Here is a 24,318-nt window from a genome sequence, read left to right as displayed (position 1 = left end):
GGAGCCCCCGGCTCCAGTGGAAGGTGTCCCTGCCCATGGCAGGGTTTGGAACTGGGTGAGCTTTAAAGTCCCTTCCAACACAAAAACACGCCTGTGATTCTATAATGCGAAGAGGCAATGCGGCTGTTTGGGTTTGGAAACACGCTGCTTGACACGTGTGTAGCCAAGGACAGAAGGGGCAAAGCTGTGAGGACCAGGATCAGTGGCGCAGATGCTTCCCTACCTCCATGGAGCAGCAAAGCACAGCATCTTCCTTCACATCCTGAGACTGCAACAACTGCAAAAGAGAGGAGAGAGAGGTGGTGAGAAATGCATGACCTCCTGCTCCTTCTCCCTTACGACCTTCCTTTCCATCTCTTCGTCCAGTTTGGCTTTTGCTACTTCCAGGAAGAAAGGACAGAAAATCAGAAAGAGGGGAGGAAAGATATTATCAACACAAAAAATTAAGATAAACAGTGACAAAACGCAGGGTGAAGGGTTATCACATGAGCATCCACTGCTGAGAGTGGGCAAGTGGGTCAGAGAAGAGAGAATTTGGATGAACAACTTCCAAAATAAATTTTATTTAGGTTACACTGCTTTTTTTATCCCATGCAGGCAATGAGAAAATGCACTTGTTTCACATACACAGTGACTAAATACAACCATCAGATGACAACACTCGAGCAGCACAGCCCTGTTTGGAAGGGAAGGGCTCTGCCCAAAAGGCAGCCACCCACCACCAAGCCTCTCCATCCCCTCAGGGACACTTCCAACAGCCACAAAATTACCTGATGGGAAAGCATGACATCCAATATACCGTAATTAATACGTCTCCTTCTAGACTGATTATATAGTGGTGCAAGTGCAATGGGCTGCAGTGAAACTATGGTGTCTTAGGTGTACCAGCTCCAACCCTGCTCTGCTCCCCATGATCTCTGCACTACAAACATCAGCTTGGATGCAAGCAGCTTTCAGGAGAGACCCAAAATGTTGCTGTACATGGCAAGGGAGATGCTCACCCCTCTTTGTTCAGACTCAGGGTGTGCAGTGAGGGTCAATGGCTTTACAGGCAACGGCAAAGTGCAGGAGATCAGGATCTCTTGCCCCAGAAATATTGAAACCATAGCGAGGACCCACAAAACCGTGTCAAATACACGTTTTTTGATTTGTTTTCAACTTTATGACTGTGTCATGCACACAAGGTTGCTAATTCAAGTATTTTGCTAAAAACAAGAGAAACCACCGTTGTTCTAGTTGTTTTTCAAGTAGACAAAATACTGATACTCTCTATCAGCCAACAAAGCGAGATGGAGTGTTATGAAAAACACTGTACCATGAGGTGGCTGATAAAATTACAAGTGCTGGCAACACCTGAAGCTACAGACACATCCATTCCATCACCTTGGGCTGAACAACCCCTGCTGGCCCTGAACTAACCCTGTGTGCAGTGGAGAGCTGAGTGCATGTACTAAACACAGAGAAAAAAGAGAAAAATTGGGAACACCGGCTTCACCAGTATCTGAAACTCAACAGGGAAAAGCAAACTCTGGAAAAGTGGTTGAATTAATCACAACTGCCCATATAAAAATTGCTCAAATGTGCTCCACATCCTTTAGTTAAAATGACAATTCTGATTCTCAGCCTTTTATCTTCATTTGTTCATGTTTCGTTTCCTTTACAAATAAACGCCTATTTGTTTACCAGCTCCATAACCGCTGGAAAACAGCAAAGGAAAAAAAGAGGCAATTCTAGGAATTATCTTTGATCTCCAGGTTTTGCCTTCACCCTCTTCTGTTTTCAGCAGAAAGCAGTGTGTTTGCTTAGAAGATGATGTTTATACCACAGCGATGAACATGCAGTCCATTGTTTTTTATCTCGCATTAGCCAAAGGTTCAGCCAGCATTTTGAACATGCAACAGTTCTCTCCCCCAGCCCCCCCAGTTTATCTTTCTGCTGAATTGTTTGGAAAATATTAGTTAAGCCCAAGACACATGCTTTGAGATAAGTTCTCACAAAGAGTTCTCAGATTCCTAGCAAAAAACGGTGAGATTATTTTAAACCCAACATCAACAAGGAAAAAAAATCATTAAAGGACAAAGATTGGACTCGATTATCTTAAAGGTATTTTCCAACCGCGTTGATTCTATGAAATATAAACAAGCATTAGCCCAGAAATTCATCCCTGGGGTACGCAGCTCGTGAACATGGCATGAAGCAGGGCTGCGAATTAAGTATTTATTCACCTTTCCTATTTTTGCTATTCTTAAGAACGTAACATGAAAAATAAAGCACAGAAGTGGAGCTAGGACTTGTTAGGAAGGACCTAGGGCGGCCTGACTCCAGCCTTTCCTCTGCTGTGCACTCCTTGATGACTCTGCTCTCTGCCAGGGTATATGTAGCCAGGGAAAGGCTGCAACTTCACTCGAGCTTTCCTTGCCCCAGCTTCCCACCTGCACTGTTGTGACATGCTTCCCTACCTCAGAAAGTGTTTTTGAGGATGAATATGTCACTGTCAAGTGCTTGGATATTTGGCTAATGAGGAACAGATGAAACAGAGACTATATCCTACCCGCAAAGTTGGGCAGGCACCCTCTACCACACTGCCCTCCTGGACATCATCTGATGTGACCTGCCTGAACAAGGAGAATGCAGGTGCTCCACCTTGTCCATCAGGGCACCATGTGTCCCATTTCATCCATCCAAGCACTATGTGCTCCGCTGCTCCACTGAGGTACCATGTGCCCCATCTCATCCATCCAAGTACCATGTGCTCCACTGCTCCATCAAGGGTCCAAGAGGTACCAGACCCAAGGGCCACAATTCAACCTCTGCCTAACCCTTACCCTAACCTGCAACCTGCCCACCAAACCAGGCACAGCCCTGTGCAACAGAGTAGGGCCCAGCAGGTAAATCTGGTGGTGCTCTAGGAACCAGAACCCCAAGTTCATGCCTACATGAACATCCTTTGCATGTTCCTGGTCATAATTATGTTTCTAGCATGCTGAAGGGGAGCTCTGGAGCTTCCATGGGGTGTAGGCACCATCTATCTGCTGCTGACCCCTGCGTGCTGGGACAGGAGATCAAGGAGCCCAGTTTGCCCTGGCCTGGTGCGGGCACTGCTGAAGGCAGACAGCCAGGGTTGCACTGCAAGGACTGCACTGCACGGGGTCCTGCCATCGAAGTCCTCATCCACCAGTGATGTCTTGCATGGATTTCTCAAAGGGTGCTTCATCCCTACCCACGGCTGCCCCATGACAGCACCAGGCATGCCAAAGCGTGGGGTGGTTGCTTCAGCAAGAGCATAGTGTTTCCCAAAGCTCTTTGACCCCCATGTCCGCCCTGATGTCACTCCAAGAAAAGATCAACCATAAAATCACAGACTGGTTTGGGTTGGAAAGAACCTTAAGACCATCTATTTCCAACCCCCTGCTGTGGGCAGGGACACCTCACACCAGACTACGTTGCCCAAGGCTCTGGCCTTGAACACTGCCAAGGATGGGGCAGCCACAGCTTCTCTGGGCACCCTGTGCCAGCGCCTCAGCACCCTCACAGGGAAGAGCTTCTTCCTTCTGTCCAACCTGAAAAATGGTGCAAACACTTCTAGACCTCCAGGGAAATCACACCCCTGAAGTACTGGCACTGGTGTGACCATAAACCAGAACTCACCCAATTGCATCCATCCTTTGCAATCTAATTCATATTTACTTAAAATATTTTTAACGTAAACATGCTGTACCCATTTAAATTAGCACTCCCACACTGGAATTATTATTTAACTATTTATAACCACTCCTCCCTGCTGCGCGCATCTACCCAAATCCCACCATCCCATCCCTCTCCACCAGGTTCCCACACGGTTCAACCTGGCTGATGAAGGTGGACGCGGCAGCGGGAGGCAGACAGCAGGGCAGGTGAGCTGAGACTCACACCCTTCTTGGTTTAACCTGTAACCATCCCCCGGGGGCTGGGGCTGTCTGAGAGAAAAACTTCCCTTTGCTCTCCAGCCGGTTTCCCCCGTATCGGGCGAAGCCGGGCAATGAAAGCAGCAGTTCCTGCTGGAAAGCAGACAAAGAGTCTGCTGGATTTCCTAAGAGAGAAGGCTGCATGCCAGAATCTGCCCGGCCAGTCATATAATACCCAGCCTCGGTTGCGAAAGGCTTCTCACTTTTGTTTCTAGTGCTGGACTAGCAGCTTTGCACACTGGTGAGGCTCCTCTTCCAAACTTCTGTGTCCCACTGAGAGATGGAGCACTGGCCAAGGGCCCCTGTGAGGCCAGCTGCCCGTATGGGCTCTGGGTGCTAAATGTTTTCATAACCAGCCCCAAATAAATGGTGGGTTCTGCTCTTGGAAGTGCTGCGTGTGGTGGGGGAGTTGCAGTGCCTTGCAGAATGGCTCCTGAGTGCAACTGGTTTCTGTGGAATGCTACTGGGAGCAGTCTCCCCTGGCCTCCCAAAACCTGCTCTTCACATCTTTGCAGAGGTAAGCATCATAAGCCCCAAGGGGTGGGCATGCAATTGAGGCTGAGGGGGCAAAGAAGCCCCAAAAGCACATCTGTGCTTCATCATGGAAAGAACCAGCTTGGTCCTCCTGAACAGCAATGGGTGCACATGCCATTGGTGGAGCCCTCCAGGAGCAAGCCAGAGAGCTAAGCTGATGGGATGCACATACCCACGAATATTTGGGTTTATTATCTGCTTTCTGATGTATCATCTGGGCTGCTGAGAAGCAAAAGTGCTTACTTAGTATTCTCAGAGGTGCTCACACCACGAGGAGGACCCAAGAACCTGCCCCACCATCCCTTATCACCAAACCACGCAGGTTTAATTGTGTTCTTCAGCAATTCTCCCCAGGAGATGAAGTGGGAGCAGCCCAACGCATACATTACCCTTTCCAGCTGCAATGATATTTCTCCTGCGAGGCACAACACTAATTATTGTGTATGATATCGCTTGCAAAATGACATATAAGCAACGCTTGCCACAAACTACCTCTTAGCATGCAGTGTTTTCTGATGCTTTGGTGATGACTCCAGTGTGAAAGCACAGAAAGCTCAAAAATATCCAACCCAGAGCCATGGAGAGGCTGGGATGTCTTTTGAGACACAGTGAAAGCTGGACTGACCACAGCCCACGTGCCGCTCGCCCCGACTCCCCGGCGGGTATCTCAGGTTCATCCATCCAGGTGGCAACACGCATGGACATCCAGACAGCCTCGGGCATGAAGCTCCAGCCTCGCAACCGCTCTGCGGTCCCTGCCCACAGGTATGCTTTTCATCTAACGTGGAGGTCACGAGGAGGTGCCTGCTGGTTTTCACCGTGGGGAGCGTGGACCACAACCGCAGAGCAACCAATGTGTTGTAAACGCATCATCCAGGTGTAGCAACCACCGGTGTAAAATGAGGTAACGGGTGAAAATGGAGACATATTTTGATTAGGAAGAAGGAAGAAAAACAGCTACTTGTGCCACTTGGAGCTTAAGCAGAATGAACATGCTGTACCTGAAAGGGTGCAGCAGAGATGGTGCTTTGCAGCCCTGTTTGGTTAAATGGGAAGGGCCGTGGTGGACGTTGTTCTCAATAAGATGGTTCTATTCAAGTTCTGTGGTTGGGGTCATCATGGAGACCCCTTGTAAGGGGGTTCGTGAGAAAGATGGGGATAGTTTTTAGTCAGACCTGTAGTGACAGGACAAGAGGTGGCAGTTTTAAACTAAAGAAGGAGAGATTCAGACCAGGTAGAAGGAAGAAATATTTTGCAGTGAGGGTGCTGAGGCTCTGGCACAGGGTGCCCAGAGAAGCTGTGGCTGCCCCATCCCTGGCAGTGTTCAAGGGCAGGTTGGACACAGGGGCTTGGAGCAACCTGCTCCAGTGGAAGGTGTCCCTGCCCGTGGCAGGGCTTGGAACTGGATGAGCTTTAAGGTCCCTTCAACCCAAACCAGTCTGTGATTCTACAGTTCTATGATCATCCCCTATGACCACAAGAGCTTCCTGCTGACATGGCTCTGCAGGCACATGGTGGATTAATAGACCACAGTTGGAGAACTCCTGCCCCAAAAACCTCCTGGAAGCCCTGTGGTCTGCTAGGTGAGTCCTCCCAGGAGCACAAGCCAGTTCTGCTGCACTCCACAGGCATTCTGCAGAAAAACATCAATAGCCATTTTCTGCTCTTCCAGTGGCCTCTTACCAAGCTACTGTCGCAAGTCTTTAAGGAAGATGCCTGAGATAAGGTCCATGGAACTGCTTGGCTGCCCTGCATGGACAGTCACGCACTTCTATGAGCTACAGGCCATTGCTACAACTCCACTTTTCCTATTGTCACAAGGCATGGTGTGGTGAAAAAAGCCAGACTGGGGAAAATGCAAAGTACAAACGAGGGTGTGTGGGATGAGTAATTACAAAACACTCCACCAGTAAGGCCAGTTTCTGGATTTCTACAATCCACTCCTCTTAGAAGACTCAGCTCCTCAAACCAGGACAACAGAAGGTCAGCGGGGCTGATCCTGCCCCCACCAACAAGGTGTGACAGTGCCACCTCTCTAAAGGGGTACTCGAGTCCCTCTCTGGGAATGCCCTGGGGGCTGGGGTACTCAGGTGAGACCTTTCCCTAGGGAAGATTAAAGCAAGCACTTGGAAACAGAAAGCCTTTAGAAGTCCGCAGGCATAAGTGGTTCTTCTCTGCTCACCCATTTGATGCTGAGGTTGCCCAAACACAAAGTTTTGGGGAAAATCTTTTCCTATGCAGAAAACACAACGTAGAGGCTCTGCTCCAAAACGTTATCCATTGGGCTCCAAAAACCCAGCTGAGCTGGGAGAGGCAGTCTCTGCTGGGCTGTATCCATCAGCAGTGGTGCTCTCTCTGTGCACTACCTCCTGCTCATGCCCCTCTGGGGATCTTGTGAAGTCTCCAAGCCCATTGAAGATGCACAAGGTGCCACAAGCCCATGCATCTCATGGAGGGCTCCCTGACCCGTGTGGCCTGGTCTCAGCCTGGTTGAGAACATGCTGACAGCAACTCCAGCTGCTCCATTAAGAAGAGGCCAGCAGAATGGGTCACTGCTGGTCCCACAAGCAGCTGCCCAGAGGAGGTGGCACAGCAGGGAAGGAGCTCTGGGCTGGAGCTGCTTGTGCTGGCATGGCTCTGTCCATAGAAGACACTCTCCCTTTTAAAGTATTTTGGACAATTTGAAGGAGTTTGTTTGGTGGCACCTTCTCCTTTCACAGTGATGTGCTGCTCTCAGCTGAGGAGGAGACTTCTGTTCTCCTATTACCCAACCAGGGCTCTCTGGGAGGATGGTAAGAAGAGATTAGTTTGTTTATTGCATCTAGTAAACCAAAATACTGGTTATCCTCCTTGTCAGGCTGCTGAGGAGCTCAGAGACACTTAACAGCAAATTGAATTAAGGCCAGAGGAACAAAACCCTGTACCCAGTCATGGGAAACTCCTCCTACTCCTTTCCATTGTAGACAAGGGAAACCATGAAACATGACTCTCCCCAGATCTGGAACAGCAGAAGGGATTCCTGCGAAGATGGAAACCATTAAGAGGCAATTACTGCAGACAATGATGAAGAAAATCTGGTCACTCATCAACCCAGACACTACAACCCCACAGTAGCCCGGTGGTTACACATCCCCTGGCTGGAGGTGGACCTTCAGGACCCGAAGGTGGGTGAGACAGACGGACAGAGCCACCCAGTCTGTGTACACAGGGAGACCGAGCCACCCAGACGGCCGGCTTCATCCTGCCCCGGCCGAAGACATAATAACCCTGGGAGAGGAGGATGTGATCTCATCCCAAGGGTCCCGGGGAAACACAAAACGTGGAAAGAAACAGTGGCGGGACCATCGCGCTTGATTGCAGCGGGCTCCACCCTGGCTCGCCGGACGCTCCCGGCTTTCCTGGCTCTGCCGAGGGCGAGAGCGCATGGCGGCAGACGCAAATAGTTGTGTTTACATCCCATTGAAAGGGTTTTTTGGGAACTAACAATGCCTGGTACGGAGGGCGAAGGAGAAAAACAAAGCCACGCGAGGAGGAGGGACCATCCTGTGAGATGGTATCTAGCTGTGTTTCTTTATCTGCCCTAATTGCTTCCTCTGCCTTCTCGGTGGGTCCCAGGGAAATAAGGGTGGCATTTCTCCTCCCCTATTTAAAATATGCCAAATGAATCCTGTAGCTTTCCAAGATTACAAGTTCCTGCACATAGAATACTCAACAGAGCAGCTGGGCTCAAAGACATCACACAGCGCTCATTGGTTTGGTCTGCCCTCATCTGCTTGCAAATAAGACCCTATCTCCTTCACCTTAGCACTGCTCTTTGACCAAACCAATGCCAAATACAAGGAATTACTTTTTTCCCATGTAAGCTGCATTTGCAAGAGGGTTTTTGCCAGTACAGCTATGGGGGGTCTGCCTATGTGGGAGCTTTTTGCATGGATATGTATTTATTTATTGCACGGCTATTTATTTATTCATTGCACGGCAGGAGCAGAGGCACCGGGACATCCCTTCCTGCTGGGAGCATCCTCCTGCGGACAGATACGGGCCCGTCTCTGCTCTTTGCAGACTCCTGCTTCTGTGTGCTCCCTCCTGCCATGGATCTGCATGTCCATATCACCCCACTTGCTCTGTATCCCAGACATTTCTCACAGCTCTTCCAGGTCTTCTGGATTCCCATGACATTTCCCCACTTGTCTGCTCTCCCCATTTCTCGCTCCTTCCTGTGTCCCCCCATCTCCTCTTTCTCCCTCCTTCCCTGGCATCCCTTCCCACTCAAGCCCACATCCCTCATCCCTCCTCCTTCCTTTCCCTGACAAACCACTTCCCAGTTTGTCCCTGTCTGTCGGATTGGAGACCAAAGCACTGACATTTGCAGAACCGCATAGGGGGCACCAGAAGGGGCCTTTTATAAGGAAATAGGTCTCCTTCTTCATAAAGGACTTATTTTCTCTGGTCAGACCTGGCCTTGCGATGCCACCCGGGTGGAAGTGTGGCACAGGGTCAGGATCCAGCCCCCTTCCTGCTTACTCGATACAGGAAAAAATCTGTCTCATTCTCTGACTAGAATAATCTTAAAAATCCTAGTATCTCATTATAGTGTCAAAAACCCCTTTTTTTGACTCAAAAGGCTGATGCTTTCTAAAAAATGAAAGTGATTAAAAAAAAAAAAAAAAAAAAGCAGCAGCACCCCACGTTAAAGGATAGAATTTTCGTTTCCAAACAGCACCACCCTCCTCACTCATCTGACTGGAAGGTTTTCCTCTCTCTTCCTCTGAAGGAGACAGTGAAAAGGCAGTGCCCTCTTGAAGTTCAGACGTTAATTACCGTGTTAGAATATTTTGCTAAATTACACAGCATGGCCCCAGGAGATAACAGGCACTAAGAGAAGGGAGGGGAGTGGATACCCGTCTACACGCTGCACCGCAGACTCAGACGTAGGGGGAAGGCAATTAGACAGGGAGTATTTATCCTCCCTGCACCACCACCCCGAGGCTTTCAGTTAGCAGCGTGTACCAAGGCAGGGAAGCGATGGGAGCGTGCCAAGATTTTAAACGATGCTGAAATGGGACTGTCTCTGCCAACCAGACTGGAGGTAGGAGACGACTCCTGCAGAGCAGCAACTGTCCTGCCTGCTGCCAGCCTGCTGGGCCTGCTCCCTGCTGCCTCTGTGGGGCTGATTCACCGCTCCCAGGCGCTGCCTTCTGTCCCCAGGGATGTTAATGAGACCATAAAAGCATCTGTCTTGTGTCAGGTCAATGCCCACACCTCCCTCATGGGTGGTGATGCTCAGGGTGATAGCTCCAGGGTACCCACCCAGCCCCAGCAGCAATAACCCCCTTATGGTGGAGGGATCTCCGTGAATGGATCCCGCAGCCAATTGCACAAAGGGGTTTTGCGGTTTAATTAGGCTCTCTGTGATGAAATGCTTCCTGGAGTTTCCTTCAAGCCTGCCTTAAAAGCCCTGTCCTATGCACCCATGGGAGCTCAAAATGGGATGGTGCTGCAGCAACGCTGCTCCTTGCCACCCCTGTAATCCAGTCTCCTTGCATCCAAGGGTGGACAACCAGATGGGTAAAAACAATGGTTGGATGGTTGGGTTTAGAGGCTTGTAGCTATTGGCTTACAATCCATCTCCACCTGGAGGCCAGTGGAGTACTCAGGCACCTATCCCAGGACCTGCCCTATCCTAATCCATGGCCTGAAGGAGGTAGGACCACGCTCTTGTGAAGTAGATGACACTAAGCTGGGGGAACCACTGAATGTGCTCAAGGAGCTGCCATCCAGAGGCACCTCCACGGGCCAGAGAAAGGAGTCAAGAGGAACCTTAAACACACAACAGGAAAGAAACCCTGCACAAGAGAAGAGCACAGGGGCATGGGTAAGGGGTGGAACAAGGTTATTATGGGGGGTGAGAGAAGGCAGAGCCCATGTGGGACCCCAGTCAGCGAGGTGCCCTCAGGGGACCACAGTGACAATGCCACATGGCATCTTCTCCAGCCATAGGTCCCACAAGCCTGTTTTTCCACCTCTTTGCTGTGCTGCCGTAGGCAACTGCTCAGGTTACGTGGCTGTAAAGCCGGGTCTGACTGCTGAATAGCATCACAAGAGGAAACAGATGCATCCAAAGCAGCACTTGACACCAACCACCTCGGCTGGAAGTGGCTCCTCCTGGCACAGGGCTGGCAGGAAGGTGGCAGCTCCCAGGCCCAGAGGCACGTCCTGGGTTGGCATCTCAGCAACATCCGCTCGGGATGAGATCGAGACACAGGAGGAGCCAAACCTCCCGACTCCACTCATCTGTTGTGGCTTCTGCAGAGCAGAACCATGGATCCAAGCTGGATACGATCCTTCCTTCCCTTCAGACCTCAGCCAGCACCAAGAGCTGGGCCAGGTCCTCCAGGACCCAGTCCTAATGCTTCTCCTCACCAGCAGCACCAGGGGATGAAGCAGGGAAGGCAGCAAGCTGGGCTGGCCCTTGCCAACCCTGCTGACAAACACAGATCCATGAGGAGCACAGAGCAGGATGAAGAACAACCAGCTCCAACCATGGTTAGGAAATAGCTATGAAAGGCAAAAGTGGTGCCAATCAGTAAACAATGGATGGGAAGCAATATTCATTATGTCTTCAGGAGCAATGGGGCACTTGCTGCACCAGGCACAGGGCTCTGGAGTGCTCCTGCCCTGAAGATGGTTCAAATGACATTTGCTGGTCCCTGGTCTTAAACCATTTTCTCCATTGTGCTGACTCTGCTGAAGGCCACAGAAAAGAATAACTGTGGCCAGACTGCATGAACCAAAGTCCCTAGGTTGTTCTCCTTGGTTTTAGTTGGTTTTGGGGGATATGCAATATTAAGTGTTGTTGTAGTGGTGCTGAATGTGGTCCTCTCTTTGGGCATGGGGCAGAGGCTTTCAGGCAGCAAGGATGTCAGCATGTTCTCTCCCCACCCTCCTGGAGGGGCAGAAGGAGGTGTACAGGGACAAATCCGGCATGGTTTTGTGAAATAAAGTGAGGCCAGAGTAGAGAGCACATGGCCTTTAGGGCTGGGAGAAGACAGTGGGACACCCTTCTTGCTTAGACCATCACGAGCAGGAGCCAGGAGAACTTCCTAAAGCTGCTGAAAGTGCTTTCATCAAGACAGATAAAAGACTCAGGGAGGAACGTGGTCCTGGAGGATGCCACCACTGGTCCCATGTGAGGAAGGCTGGAAGCAGGCAAGTGCCAAGCTCGCGGTTCCCTGGCTGCAGCACAACCATCCCCAGGGGAAGCCTTTCCCTGGGAACAACGCCCTCTTCCAGCTCGCCCTCCATTCCCCGAAGCACCGAGGGAAGAATAGGAGGAAAGCTCTTTCTTTTATTTCTATTTAACTTCTCTGCTTTGTTATTCTTTTCCCAGGCTCCCCAGATTTGATGGCTGCAATAGTCCTCTTGTTCTCATCTGCAAAGGCCTCTCGTCTGGTTGCCACAAAAATCCCTCCTTTTCCCCAGCTGTCTTCAACAGTGATCGTTGGGCTGAGCTTGGGTATCCATTTCCCTTCTCCAACTTAAATAACACTCTATTCCAAGCAGAAAAACATATTTTGATCCAAACCACCGTCCAAACTCACCGTGCTCCATCAAACCATTTTAACGAGACCTGGACCCACCTTTTACTTCCCTTGGCAAACCATGTCTTTGACTAAAATCCCAATGTTGACCCCAACAGACCTTGTTGTGAAGACACTCTCTGCCTGCACAGATCTCACCCCAAACCCTCAGGATGGTTCCCGAAATTGAACTTTTTGATTCTGCTCCCAGGAGATGCAGTCACCATGTTGGATGTAGTGGCAGACCCTTCCTTCTCCCCCCCATCCTGTTTTCCAGCCTAGGTGATGGGCACAGAGGATGACGCAGCAGAGCCCCCCGGGATGGGGCCTTGGTGTGGACTATGTTTGTGCCAAGGGGCACAGCCACTCCCTTGGCTCCCGAAATGCTGCCCAGGCGAGGGAGCAGCTCTGACCCAAATTTCCTTTGCTGTGATTAAACAACTGTTGCCATGGCTGACATCAAAATCCAGCGGTCTGCCCACTTCCCTGAGGACGGTGATGAGTGCCGGTTCCATTACCCAGCAAACCCCAGCATTTATCACCCCAGCCTCACCTGAAATGAACTGCAATTTTGATTTTTGATTTGTTTTCCCCAGCCCACAAAACCAACCCATCCAATAAATAACAGCAGCATTACCACCCGGTGTCCCAGCCACATCCCCAGCTCCTCCTCACCCATGTCCTTGCTGCCATCCTTGCTTCCTCCCACCCGGCATAGCTCCACAACTAATGATGGTGGTAATAAGCTTTTATTTTGGGGGGAAATGAAAGGAGGTGGAGAGAGGAAGCTTTGCAGGGGGAAGGGAAGAGACATTCCTGCCTCAGTCATCAGGCAACTTTCCCCTTCCTCTTGCTCGCTCCCTCGCTGACCTTTGGCTGAGCCTGCCCAAGCTATAAAGGAAAAGGGAAAAAGGAAAAAAAAGAGACAGAGAAACTAAAAAGCCAGAGGAGCTGAAAGGACAGGCAGAGGGAGAGATGTTATCTCACCTCTGCTGATGATTTATCATCAAAGGATGGTGGATGGAGGCAGAGGGAGCTATGTGGGCAGCACAGAGGGGCTTTGCTGGGGGATGCCCAAGGGGAATGAGTTAGGGGTGAGAGGCTGAGACTGAACATAGGGATGTATATGCTGATTGGCAGAAAAGGGAAAACCCCGCTGATGCTGCACCTTCTGAACCATGCTGCACTTTATGAACCTGCCCCCAGGCAAGCAGAGGTCTCAACTTCATAGGTCATGGTGACACCCCCTCCTTCCCTGCGACACCAGCCCCTGTGCTTCATGAAGCTCACCAAAGGATGAGCACTCTGCATGATTAGAGAGTTTCCATCATCCCACAGAGTACCCAGCAGGACCAGCCTGTGCATATGTCCCTGTCCTCTCCTGGGCTGCACCTATAACTTGGCTTTGGCAACCATCTCAGAGCCTGGCACCTATCACTGCTGATAAATAGGTGGTCCTGTTCTCCTGGGTTGGCCCTGTGTGTCAGGGTTAGCTGACAGTGGCAAAAACCCCATCCCAGAGCCACGGAAAAGGGATGACATGAGTCAAGGTCACAAGCCTGTAGAGTCAGCAGCCACAGATTAACCATTGTGATGGTTGGTCAAAGACTCAGGCCCACCCATGTCAGGTAAAGTAAGAGTCTTCTCTGACAAATGACTGTCCACAGTTATAGAGCTGTCCTGCGAAGGAAAGAGAGTTGTATCTCAAAGAAGCAAAATTTATGCATGACGCCTTGATATAATTAGTAAAGGCTTTTTATGGAGCTGCTGTGTAGCAAAAAATATCCCTTATATGTGAAGTTCATGTCCTTCTGCACACCTTTAGGCCACCACCGTGCCCCCACATACCGGCAAGGTGACAAGAGGGGCCATAGTGGCATGGTGAGGGCAGACAGGAAAAATCCTGGCAGAATCTGTGTCATGGCTGTGATGGGAAGTGGATGGGAATGGGGACTTTGCTAGACGCCAAGATCTTCCCCATAAGGTGACACATATCCCTGTGGGCAGAGATTTTGGGGAAGTTAGGCTATTCTTAGCATCCCTCTCCCACCTCCTCCTGTGGATATGTGTGCCTCATCTCAATGCCCGGACTCTTTCTCACTGCTACAGTCACCGTCTGTGAACCCTACCCACAATATTACTGTGAAGACAAAATGTTTATGATGTGTTTGCATTCAGAGGAAACTTCCCATGCGTGTAAAAAAGTCATCACTGGCAGTTTCTTTATCCTTCCCTTGCCCAAGGTCTAGCGGAGAACTTATTTTACAGCAAGTTATTTATGGCCCAACAGAAGCACTGCTGACAATTTGAGATTCACAGCTCCAACCCTGGGCAACGAGGCAGATTTTTCTGAGAAAGCCTTCTACAGACAGCAGCAGGAGACAAAACCATCTTTAGAACAGGATGGGGGAAAGCCCTCTCCTGCTCTGCTGAACATTAACACTTGAGTTGCCTTTTCTGCTTGCCCTCACCAAGGTTTTCCACCACCCCACCCCAAACCATGGGGAGCTCAGGCTCTGAAATGTCCCCAACCCTAGTGGCAGGGATGGGTTTCTGCTGCACTAGCTGGGTAGTAAGGCCACATGGGACCTCACCTCTCCCCCTCTTTCCTCCCCTCCGGTCTGTCTCATCTGTTCAGGTGGCTTCACCTGCTTTTAAGAAGCTTTTTAAGCGTTTTAAGCCTCTTATTGGGGATTTTCACAATGTTGGGATTTGCAAACTCCAGCATTGAGTTTGCAAATACCAACCGTCGGGCTTTGCAAACCCTTGGACAAAGGGGTCTTGCTTGTAGGACATGATTTTAACTGGCAAAAACACAATATGCGGGAAAAGCCACACATCCCTGCGGATGTAGGTACTTCTGGGGTGAGAAGTGTTGATGCTGGCAAAGCAAACCTCTAGGAATCATAAAGCAAACATCTATGAATCATGGGCTCCTCGCTGCTGCAACACAACAGCATGGCCCGCAGGTGGAGAAGGACAAACTCTGAAGGCATTTACCTCCCTGAGGCAGGTATAAATGGGGCAGACAAGGACTCGGAAGGGCTCTCCGGTGCTGCTCCGCATGGTGCCGAAGACCTCGCAGAGGAAGGTGATGAACCCCAGCCAGCGCTCCACGTCCCGCTGCTGCAACTCCTCCCGCATGGTGAAATCCTTCTGCAGGAGGGACAGAGACAACAGGCTGCATCAGCAAAACCGCATCACCCTGGGAGAGGCAACGGCTGTCTAGAGAGAGAATTAGGAGGAAATTGAAACTCAGGGTGGTGGGGAGGAAGACAGACAGACTGACTCTTTAGTAACAGCAGGGAGATTACTCAATGCACACGGAGTGGCTGGAATTTCAACAGAAGCAAAGTCACCAGAAAGCAGGTACTGTAGAAATGTCACCAACTCCTGCAATAACTGTCATGGCTTGCACTGGAGATGGTGTCCCCCGTGCCCGCCCTTCCCCTCAGACAGATGCAGGGGCTCTTTTCTGTATGCACAACCAAAGTCAAATGAAACCAGCAACAAAGAGGTTGAATGAGATGCAAGGGGAAATGCAGTGGATGCTGGTGGCCATGGCAGGGTGGTCAAGGTGGACTTGCCCACCCTGTGGATTCCAGTATCTTCTGCAGACCTGGTGTCTGGCCAGGGGCATCCTAATGGACTGGCTGCTCCCTGGGGTCTCATGAAATTAAGGTAGAGACTGGCTCCCTGCCCGAACAGAAGAACATGAGGGCATCCTGGGCTTGGCATTAAAAGGTCACCCTGCTCCGGAGCTGACGGTTGCCATGGCCAAGGATTATCCGAATGACGTGATTTATGGAACAACATCAGGAGGAAGCGTGCAGGGAGGTAGCTGCTTCCCCATCAGTCCTCCAGCTGGGGAGAAAAACAAGGGCTTTGCCCAAAGGCAGGGTATGAAAAGGGGTATCTGTGTGTTGGGACTGTGTGGCAAAGAGGCTGCGTTTTCCAAGGGGCAACACAGAAAAGCAAATAAAATCCTTTCTAGAGGAGGACACAAGAATGTGCATCGCACTCAGAGCCAAGAGGGTTTCCCTGGGCTCTCAGCAATGCTGCAGAGCTTCCTGCAAGATGTCCCACAAGACTTTGCTGGTCCGCCTCTATAGTGACCTCTATGTCACTGTGACCTCTCTCTGTCAAGTGACCTGTCCTCGGCATTAAAAATTAGTAGACACTAAGTACAGGGAAATTAAAGAACAGGACAAGTTTGTTCTCAACACCATGTGTTCCCAGGGCGGGTTGCACAATGTTTGAAATCCAGCGACTAAATAAATCATCTTATTTCTTTTTCATCTCGGTTTATTCCTCCTGCCTGAGACAAAAGGGTTTGCTGCTGCGAATGCTCCAACCTGCAGCTGCACTCTGCAGAGGCAGGGAGATATAAAAGCCACCACACCAAAGTTGTCTCTCATGCCCCGGACAACACACGGGAGATACTTCTTTTGAAACAAAGGTAAGTAAAGCAGCTGCTAAAACAAGCCAGGCAAAAGCATGATGATTGCTTTCATGACACAACCGTATGCATAGAAGATCCAAGACAGGAGCTATTTATATGTTTCATTACAAAAGGGGGAAAAAAATACATTTGCATATGCAGGAAAAAGACTTGTAAAATAACCGAGGCACTTACTAACCAAGCAGTGATGACTAATTCCTCTCTACACCCATTTCTATAAGGCAATTGCCCAACTGTGTCTGCGACTCCGAAGTCAACCTGCAGCCAAATCCTGTTGGGTCTTTGCAGACTCTCTGGGGGAGTCTGCAGAGTTCGTCCTTTCATTATCCAGCCAGTGCCAGGGTGGTGATGGAGGAGGAGAAGGGCTATTTGCCAGCTCAGGTTATCACCATGGGGTTACCAAATTACTTGTTCTGGAGTTTCCACTTGAATTAAAGTAAAAAATCAAAGAGAAGCGACCTCCTGACTATTGAGAAAGTAAAAACACAAGTGAGAGCATCCCACACCCCTCGTTTGCACTGATGGAGACCTCCAGCCTTGCCCACCCGTAAGACAACCCACTGGCCACTTCCACCCTGGGACAAAAAGCACCTTTTGAACCCTGGAGATCTTCCTCGATGCCCACAGACCTCTGACCTGTGTCCTGCATCTCACACAGCATCCCACCTGGCTCCAGCCCCATAGCCATCCTGCTCCTCCCTGCCTGGATGCCCTCCAGCAGCCCCCATGTCCTGCCTGGGACAGTCCAACACTGATGTGTCCGGGGAGCCAGGCGTATTTTGGGATCTCTGGGGAATGCTGGGAAATTCCTTGCAGGTCGGGATAACCGCACAGGCTCTGTGGTCCCAGATTACTGGGAAAGATAAAAACCACTGCAGGAAACTCTCCTCCTTCCTGTTCCTGCTTCAAACACATCGCCCCACTCCGCAGCCTTGCAAGAGAGAAAACCGACTCTTCAGCGCTTTATCTTAAAAAACACTTTTTTTCTGTGAAGAAACCATGAAAACAACCAACCAACCAACCAAAAAATCTGTAAAACAACCACCAAACCAAGCCAAACTCATCATGGGTGCTGGGCAGGAAGGGATGACACCACGCAGCACCCTCTTTTCTTCATCCTCTGGCACCCAGTGGGTGATGCCACCCAGCAGAGACATCAATGGACACTCTGTCCAACCTGAAGAAGACCCTTGCAAAATAAAAAGGGACTGGGGTTCTCTCCCAACCCACCCATGTTCACAAAATGCTTGTGCAGACTTTGATGGAGCCCCATGAAGGATAGGAGAGAGGGATGGAATGTGGGATGGATGCAGAGGTCACTGTGAACATTGTCACCCAGAATGTGATACTGCAGTGGAAGTAATTCTGCTCCATTTGCAGCCTCAGATTGGCCCAAATGCTGCAAAAGGAAATCATTTGCATGCACTCTGCAAATGGATGTGATACTGATTCCTTCGACCAAGTAGGAAAAGCAACTTGCCAGAGGTAGGAACTGCGTTTTCTTGGACCATGCCTGACTACAGGCAAGAGCTGGGCTTGCCAGGGGCTGAACCTCAATGGTAGCTGGGCTTGCAGCGCCAGGGCTCTCCTGAAACATCCTGAGATACCCATCTCCTTCAGCCTCACATGGTGGTGCTATACCAGTGTTACGGTGCACATGAGGAAAGTGACCTGGGGTGCTTAATTTGTCCTTAAATTTGGCCTTCAGACAGCAGGTATGACCACTACCATGGCACACACAAACAGCAAGCCAACACGAACGCTGTGCAGAAGTGTCCAGCCTTCCTGGGGGTGTCCACGTATGGAGAGATCATTGCTCTCATCTAGGTAATCTGATCAATGAACTTACATGTGTGATTGACCTGGTTGCACATTGGCTGTGCTCCCAAAAGGACTCACAACCCATCATGCCGGGCATGGAGAATGTGGAGACCAACTCAATGGCTTCTCCCAAGGGTATGCGACCAAAACAGATGAGCCAGACCAACAGCATGGGAGAGGTGAAGATCTGGCCGGCAGCGAAGAGCGGCTCAGCAGAGAACAAACCCATGTCCCGTGTGTGCCCGGGGCACATCCGATGGAGCCGTGCCCTGACCCACAGACCTCCATACCACCAATGGGAAGCCTTGAGGAGGCTGAAGAGTGCTGAAACCACATGGCCAGGTCACTGCCCTGCCCAGTGACCTTCATTTGCTCTGGAAATGCCTCACGGAGCTATATAAAAATAACCAGTGGATTGGCTTGCCCCATGCTTAGGTGGTGATGTCAGCGCAGTAAGCAAATTATCTTTCATCAGTTTGGCTGTATTTTTAAACACGAATTGTATTACTAATTTGGGGGTGCCCTGGCCCGTAGATAATCTGGGCGCGTTTACTGGATGACCTTGCTTCAGTGCCTATGGCTTAAAATAAAATGTATTTATACCAGGTAGCAGGGTTGACTTCCCTTCTCTGCCTGGTTTGGGAGAAGAGTTCATTGGGAAACCATGTGGCAAGCAGGAGGATGCCAAGGGGACCTCCAAAGAGGCCTCATACAGGACAAGTTTGGGGCATAAACCTGAAGGCTAAACATGTTCATCATGTTGGGCCTCACCACGTGTGATGGGTAGGTCAGGGCTTAGCCCAGCCTCTGACATTCCCTGTTGGACTCTTTCTGAGCCTGCCTGAAGCTCCTGCCAGCAATGGAAATAGAAAATGCCTTTACCTTGGGGTTCTCCACTCTTACACCCAAGTGAAAGCCCACTCCTCGTAGATGCAGCTCATACAATGCTATCCTTTCTTGACCCAGACATAAGACCTCTCCAAGACCAGAACCAAGCTACAAGAGCCAAGTGGATTTGCCACTCTAAGGGATAGGAGGAAAATCCATTTCTGGTGGGCAGCAGAGTCAAGTGGGACGAGAAGAAGCGTTTTGCCATCAAATCTAAGCCCTCACTGTAGCACAGACAGCTGCAGCCGAAAATTCATCCCCTGGGACTTTGCCACACTGTTTTAAGATGAGTCCCAAATAACTCTTCCCTAGATCTGGGCCCACCGCCTCATGGCTGACTCTGTCAGCAGCAACTCGGAGGGCAAAAGTTTAGCGTGGGATAAAAATGAGGGTTAATTTAAGCATCGCCACCTTCTGATGGAAAAAAAAAAGGACAGATTTAGGCTTGTTGCTCTGTAAACACAGGGCTCTTCCTCTGGCAGTTCTGCTGTTTACTCAGTCATTGTCAAGGAGGCAGGAAATACTGAGTCAGAAATACTGTGCAAAAAAGAAATGTATAATGCTTAGATATCAGTGCTGGGCGCTATATAAAAAGCTGAGAGAGGCTGTGCTAAATACTTGATCTTTCTGGCAACGTGCTCCAACAAAAGGTTGGAGCCTTAAATGGCTCTTTGGAAAAGGCCTTCAGACAAATAAAACAGGTTGGAGAAGGGAGCTGGTAGGTAGAAGGTGAGACAGCATCTGTTGCTCTCCTGCAGAAGCACAACCTGCGCCTGGTCCCTCTCCAAACCCTCCTAGAAAGAGCTCCAGTAAAGGACATTTTCTGCACTTAACAATGAAGCATTATTCCCCGGTTGTAATTTCAGTAATACCTGTATTTAGGTCCTGGCTTGGAGGAGGCTCTGGACTGCAACTGTGCTTTCTGGGGAGTATAACCCAGTGAGATGAGTGCTTTGTAGCACTGGCATTCAGAAGGAGTTCAGGAGGTGCTGGAGAAAGATCTGTCAGCACCCAGGAGTGGTTGAACACCTCCAACCATGGATGCTCAGGGTCCCAGTGGGTGCCTCTAAAGCAGAGCTACCTTCCACATGGACACCGCTACACAAGCTCCTTTGCTGTACAACCCACTGGAGATGGTGGGATGTGAGGTGGGACCATCAGCTCTTCCATGGGCTCTGCTCTTCTCAGTAGCCTCTCTGCCTGCATGATGCTGACACTCCACGAGGACTGAACCATACCACGATCCCATCGCATCATCCCTGCCCTTGTTACCACCAGTACAGGGACAGTAAGACAAAGCAGAATAGGATGGTAATAGAAAACCTGCTCTAAGTCAACAGCTTCCACACAAGACCTGGAAAGAGCAGCACAAAAGACAGCTTTATTTCCAGTCCTGTGTGGGCTCCCCTCACCTCTGTACCCTGATTTCACAGCTGGAAAATGGGAATTACTTGGTCATCTTCCTCTGCAAAGCACTTTGGGGTGTGTGACCGAGACATGCAAATCACAGCAATTATCATTACTCCAACAAAGGAGCTATTGTCATTCAAAGCAGATAAACCTTTAGATTACTGATGACACCCTGTGCCCAGCCTTGCAAAGGTCCCAGCTTCACCCAGCCATGAGGCATTTCACTCCCACAGACTTTCATCACTCCATTTCCTCTGGATCTGCGCCTGATGAACATGCACTGGCTTCTTCTTGGGGTGTTTCGGCCACTTTGGGAAGAGCAGCAAATCCTACTGGTGGCCTTCAGCATGGACCTGGTTTCATGATGGCCACAGCTCTGTGAACATTTCCAATCACAGAGGTTTCCAAAATGCACCATGAGGTGAAGGTCCAGGTTACCAGGACAGTGACCAGCACCCTGTGCCACCTACCACCCATGAGCCAACCATTAGATAACACATAACTTGCATTAAGTGACCGATTCTACAAGAACAACTCAACAAAGATCCTGCAGCCATCAGGCAGACACAAGTAGTGCTTATTCCTCTCAAAAGGATTTCAGTAGGAAGAGAAAGTAAGGACAAAATCCCCTGGTTCTTCTAAAGGAGGTGCTGAGCAAACTCCCAGCGTTGAGAACACCCATGAACTCTAAATACAGGTTACCCAAACCCGTGTCTCAAACGCCCCGAGGTGACCCAGCGAGTGGTCACTTGAACCTCCTGCCCCCTGGCCTCACCATGACCTCTCTGTCTGGCTCCAAGTCTGGGATCATCAGCAATTACCCACCCAATGTGGGTGTCTCACAGCTCGAGATAGTGACACCTCTGAGGTCCCTGGGGGCTGCAGGGGTGCAAGCAGTTAATTATTGATTTAGTTCAGGTTTAAAGCACCCAGGTGGGAACACAATGATGGATGTGCCAACAGGAAAGAGTTGCTATTGACCTAGCGGTTGCTAGAGATCTTGGAGCACTGTCTCAGTGGAAGCTCTGACATCACAGAATCATAGAATAGTTTGGGTTGGAAGGGACTTTAAAGCTTGAAAGCAGTTCCAACCCTAGAGCCCGTCCACCCCCCCTGCCAGGGGGCAGGCACCCCTTCCACTAGACCAGGTTGCTCCAAGCCCCATCCTGTAACACTGCCAGGGATGACCAGGAGCAGTTACCAAGGCTTATACCATGTTATCACAGGACTATTTCTCCTAATAGTTGTCAAGTGGGACAATGCACAGAGCAGAAATACTCTGCAGAAGAGAGTGGGATGCTCTGGGAGCTCTGGTTGCTTCACCAGAGGATGTTTGCCAGCACCTCCTCCAGCAGTACCCAGGTGACAGAGTTGTCTTCCTCATTACTTAATTTTTATTGCCACCCTTCCTATCTAGCACCTTTCTGGATTCCCAAACACTTGCCAGCATGTCCACTCAGCTGGATAACAGCAGTTTATCACCACTTTAAAGCGCTGTTATCCCATGAACCCAGACACAATCACACAGCAAAACATCACTGCCTTCCCCAGCCGGATCCTACAGAGAGCAGAGGGACACGGACAGACAGCAGGACACATGGACATAAGGAAATGATGATATTTTTGAGAGCCAGAAGCCATCTTCTCAGTCTCTTAGAGAGGGACTGTCAGGGAGACAAAGGACCATGAAGAAATACAGACTGATTCCTTGCTGCGTTGTTAGAGCAGCCGGGGTGCCTGTCTGACCCGCAGTGCAGACACCCCATGGCTGTAGTGCCCAGGAGAGCAGCCCCTGCTCAGCAGCCTTGCTCCTCTGGTGTGTTGCAGAAGACCCTGTTATACTCATTTAAGTCCCAGTGCTGTGGGAACCCTGAGACAACGATGTTCCCTTTGCCTTTGCGAGCATGTGTGGGCAAAACCTGGGTTACCTTTGTATGTTGGGAGATACTGTGAGTCCTGTCCTGGCAACCATTCCCCAAGATGGGAGCAAAGAAGAAAACCTTCCCTGGGAGGGTGCTGAGGCGCTGGCACAGGGTGCCCAGAGAAGCTGTGGCTGCCCCATCCCTGGCAGTGTTCAAGGCCAGGTTGGACACAGGGGCTTGGAGCAACCTGCTCTAGTGGAAGGTGTCCCTGCCCGTGGCAGGGGTTGGAGCTGGATGAGCTTTAAGGTCCCCTCCAACACAAACCAATCTGGGATTCTATGATTCTATGTCCCCAAGAGCATTCAGTCCCTGGGCCAGTAGTCTCCTACCTGTTACACAGAGGTGGTAGGAAGAGAGAGATCAAGCACAGTGGATCCCTGCTCATCCCAGCAGCAGTGCTAGCACCTCTACTTCAAGGAAAAACGTATTAGTATAAATCTCCCAGCCCACAGGCTGCATTCCCCAAAGCATGAGCTCAGCGTAAAACCATTCTGGTTTGAAGAAATCCCCTAAGCAAGTGTATTGAAGCTGTTTTATACAGGTGGGGATGGTTTGATGGGCAGTTTTCAAGTCCTTCCCTGCCTCAGAGCAAGGTCTGAGCCCCAAACCCATCCCCAGTACCTGCTCACAGGCCACTTTCTGTGCCTGAAAAAGTGCCCATCCCATGGCCAGTGCCAGCTCATGGTGTTGACAGGGACTCCAACAGAGGCTGATGGATGGATCCTGCTTGCAGGTGCCTCAGCTGGAGATGCTCAGCTTTGCATCCCAGGGGGAATGCACCAGGAACTGGATTTTGCCAGCAGGCTGCTCTCTTATTTTAGGCTATGCCCATGAAATGTGTCCTCTTTGTAAGACGGGTCAGTGAGGATGGGCCAAGTTTGCAAAGAGGAATGTAAGAGGAGGAAAAGTGGCTCTGGAAGCAGGTGTTGCTTCATCCAGGCACCGTGGCTGGAGGGATTCTGCCTGCATTCGAAATGAAGCTGTGCCCACTGAAATGCCAGCCTGCCCATGGATGAATAAAACCAGGCAGGGAAAAAAAGCAGGCAGCTAATCCTGTTTGCCACTGGGAGCTTTGCAAGGATGCTCCTGGTTTACATTGGCTCACCCCAAGGAGGGATTTTCCTAGGTGCCTGGATGCTTTCCCTGTGGGATGCAAAGATCTTTCTAGAGTAGGTACTTGGTGGTGCTTCACCATGGGGTGGGACCATCAGTGTGGCTGTGGAGTGCAAGACACCAAGGCTTGACCTCTGCTTTTCCACAAGCCAGGAATGGTGGATGAATGAAGCCACAGTGGCTTCCCGCATCCCCAAAACCTGCCCCTGGATAGGAAGCTGCTGAGCTGGGTGGCACAGGGAAGTGTATGGACCTTAGTGCACACTGGCTACAAACAGGTCTAAGAGGCATTGGGCATTATATAATCCCAGACTGGTTTGTGTTGGAAGGGAGCTTAAGGCTCATCCAGCTCCGACCCACTCCCACGGGCAGGGACACCTTCCACTAGAGCAGGTTGCTCCAAGCCCCTGTGTCCAACCTGGCCTTGAACACTGCCAGGGATGGGGCAGCCACAGCTCCTCTGGGCACCCTGTGCCAGCGCCTCAGCACCCTCCCAGGGAAGAGCTTCTGCCTCAGAGCTCATCTCAGTCTCCCCTCTGGCAGGTTAAAGCCATTGCCCTTGTCCTGTCCCTCCATCCCTTGTCCAAAGCCCCTCTCCAGGTCTCCTGGAGCCCCTTTAGGCCCTGGAGCTGCTCTAAGGTGTC

At 50.5% G+C, this 24,318-nt stretch overlaps 1 protein-coding gene across 2 annotated transcripts in view; it reads right to left on the bottom strand.

Annotated features, from left to right (window-relative positions):
- CTIF (CBP80/20-dependent translation initiation factor) overlaps nucleotides 1-24,318 on the bottom strand; it is a 117,324-nt gene that overhangs the window by 2,360 nt on the left and 90,646 nt on the right. For both annotated transcript variants that reach the window (XM_010016258.1, XM_010016259.1), the window contains exons 10-11: nucleotides 15,059-15,214; nucleotides 224-277 (exon numbers count right to left, since the gene is read on the bottom strand). In XM_010016258.1, coding sequence (XP_010014560.1) covers nucleotides 224-277; nucleotides 15,059-15,214 — 210 coding nt within the window. The remainder of the gene's footprint in view (nucleotides 1-223; nucleotides 278-15,058; nucleotides 15,215-24,318) is intronic.

Source organism: Nestor notabilis, unplaced genomic scaffold, assembly GCF_000696875.1.
Source record: "Nestor notabilis isolate BGI_N333 unplaced genomic scaffold, ASM69687v1 scaffold316, whole genome shotgun sequence".
NCBI classification, from domain to species: Eukaryota; Metazoa; Chordata; class Aves; order Psittaciformes; family Psittacidae; genus Nestor; species Nestor notabilis.
Note: the sequence above shows the minus strand (reverse complement) of the source record. Positions and strands in the feature narration are given on the sequence as shown.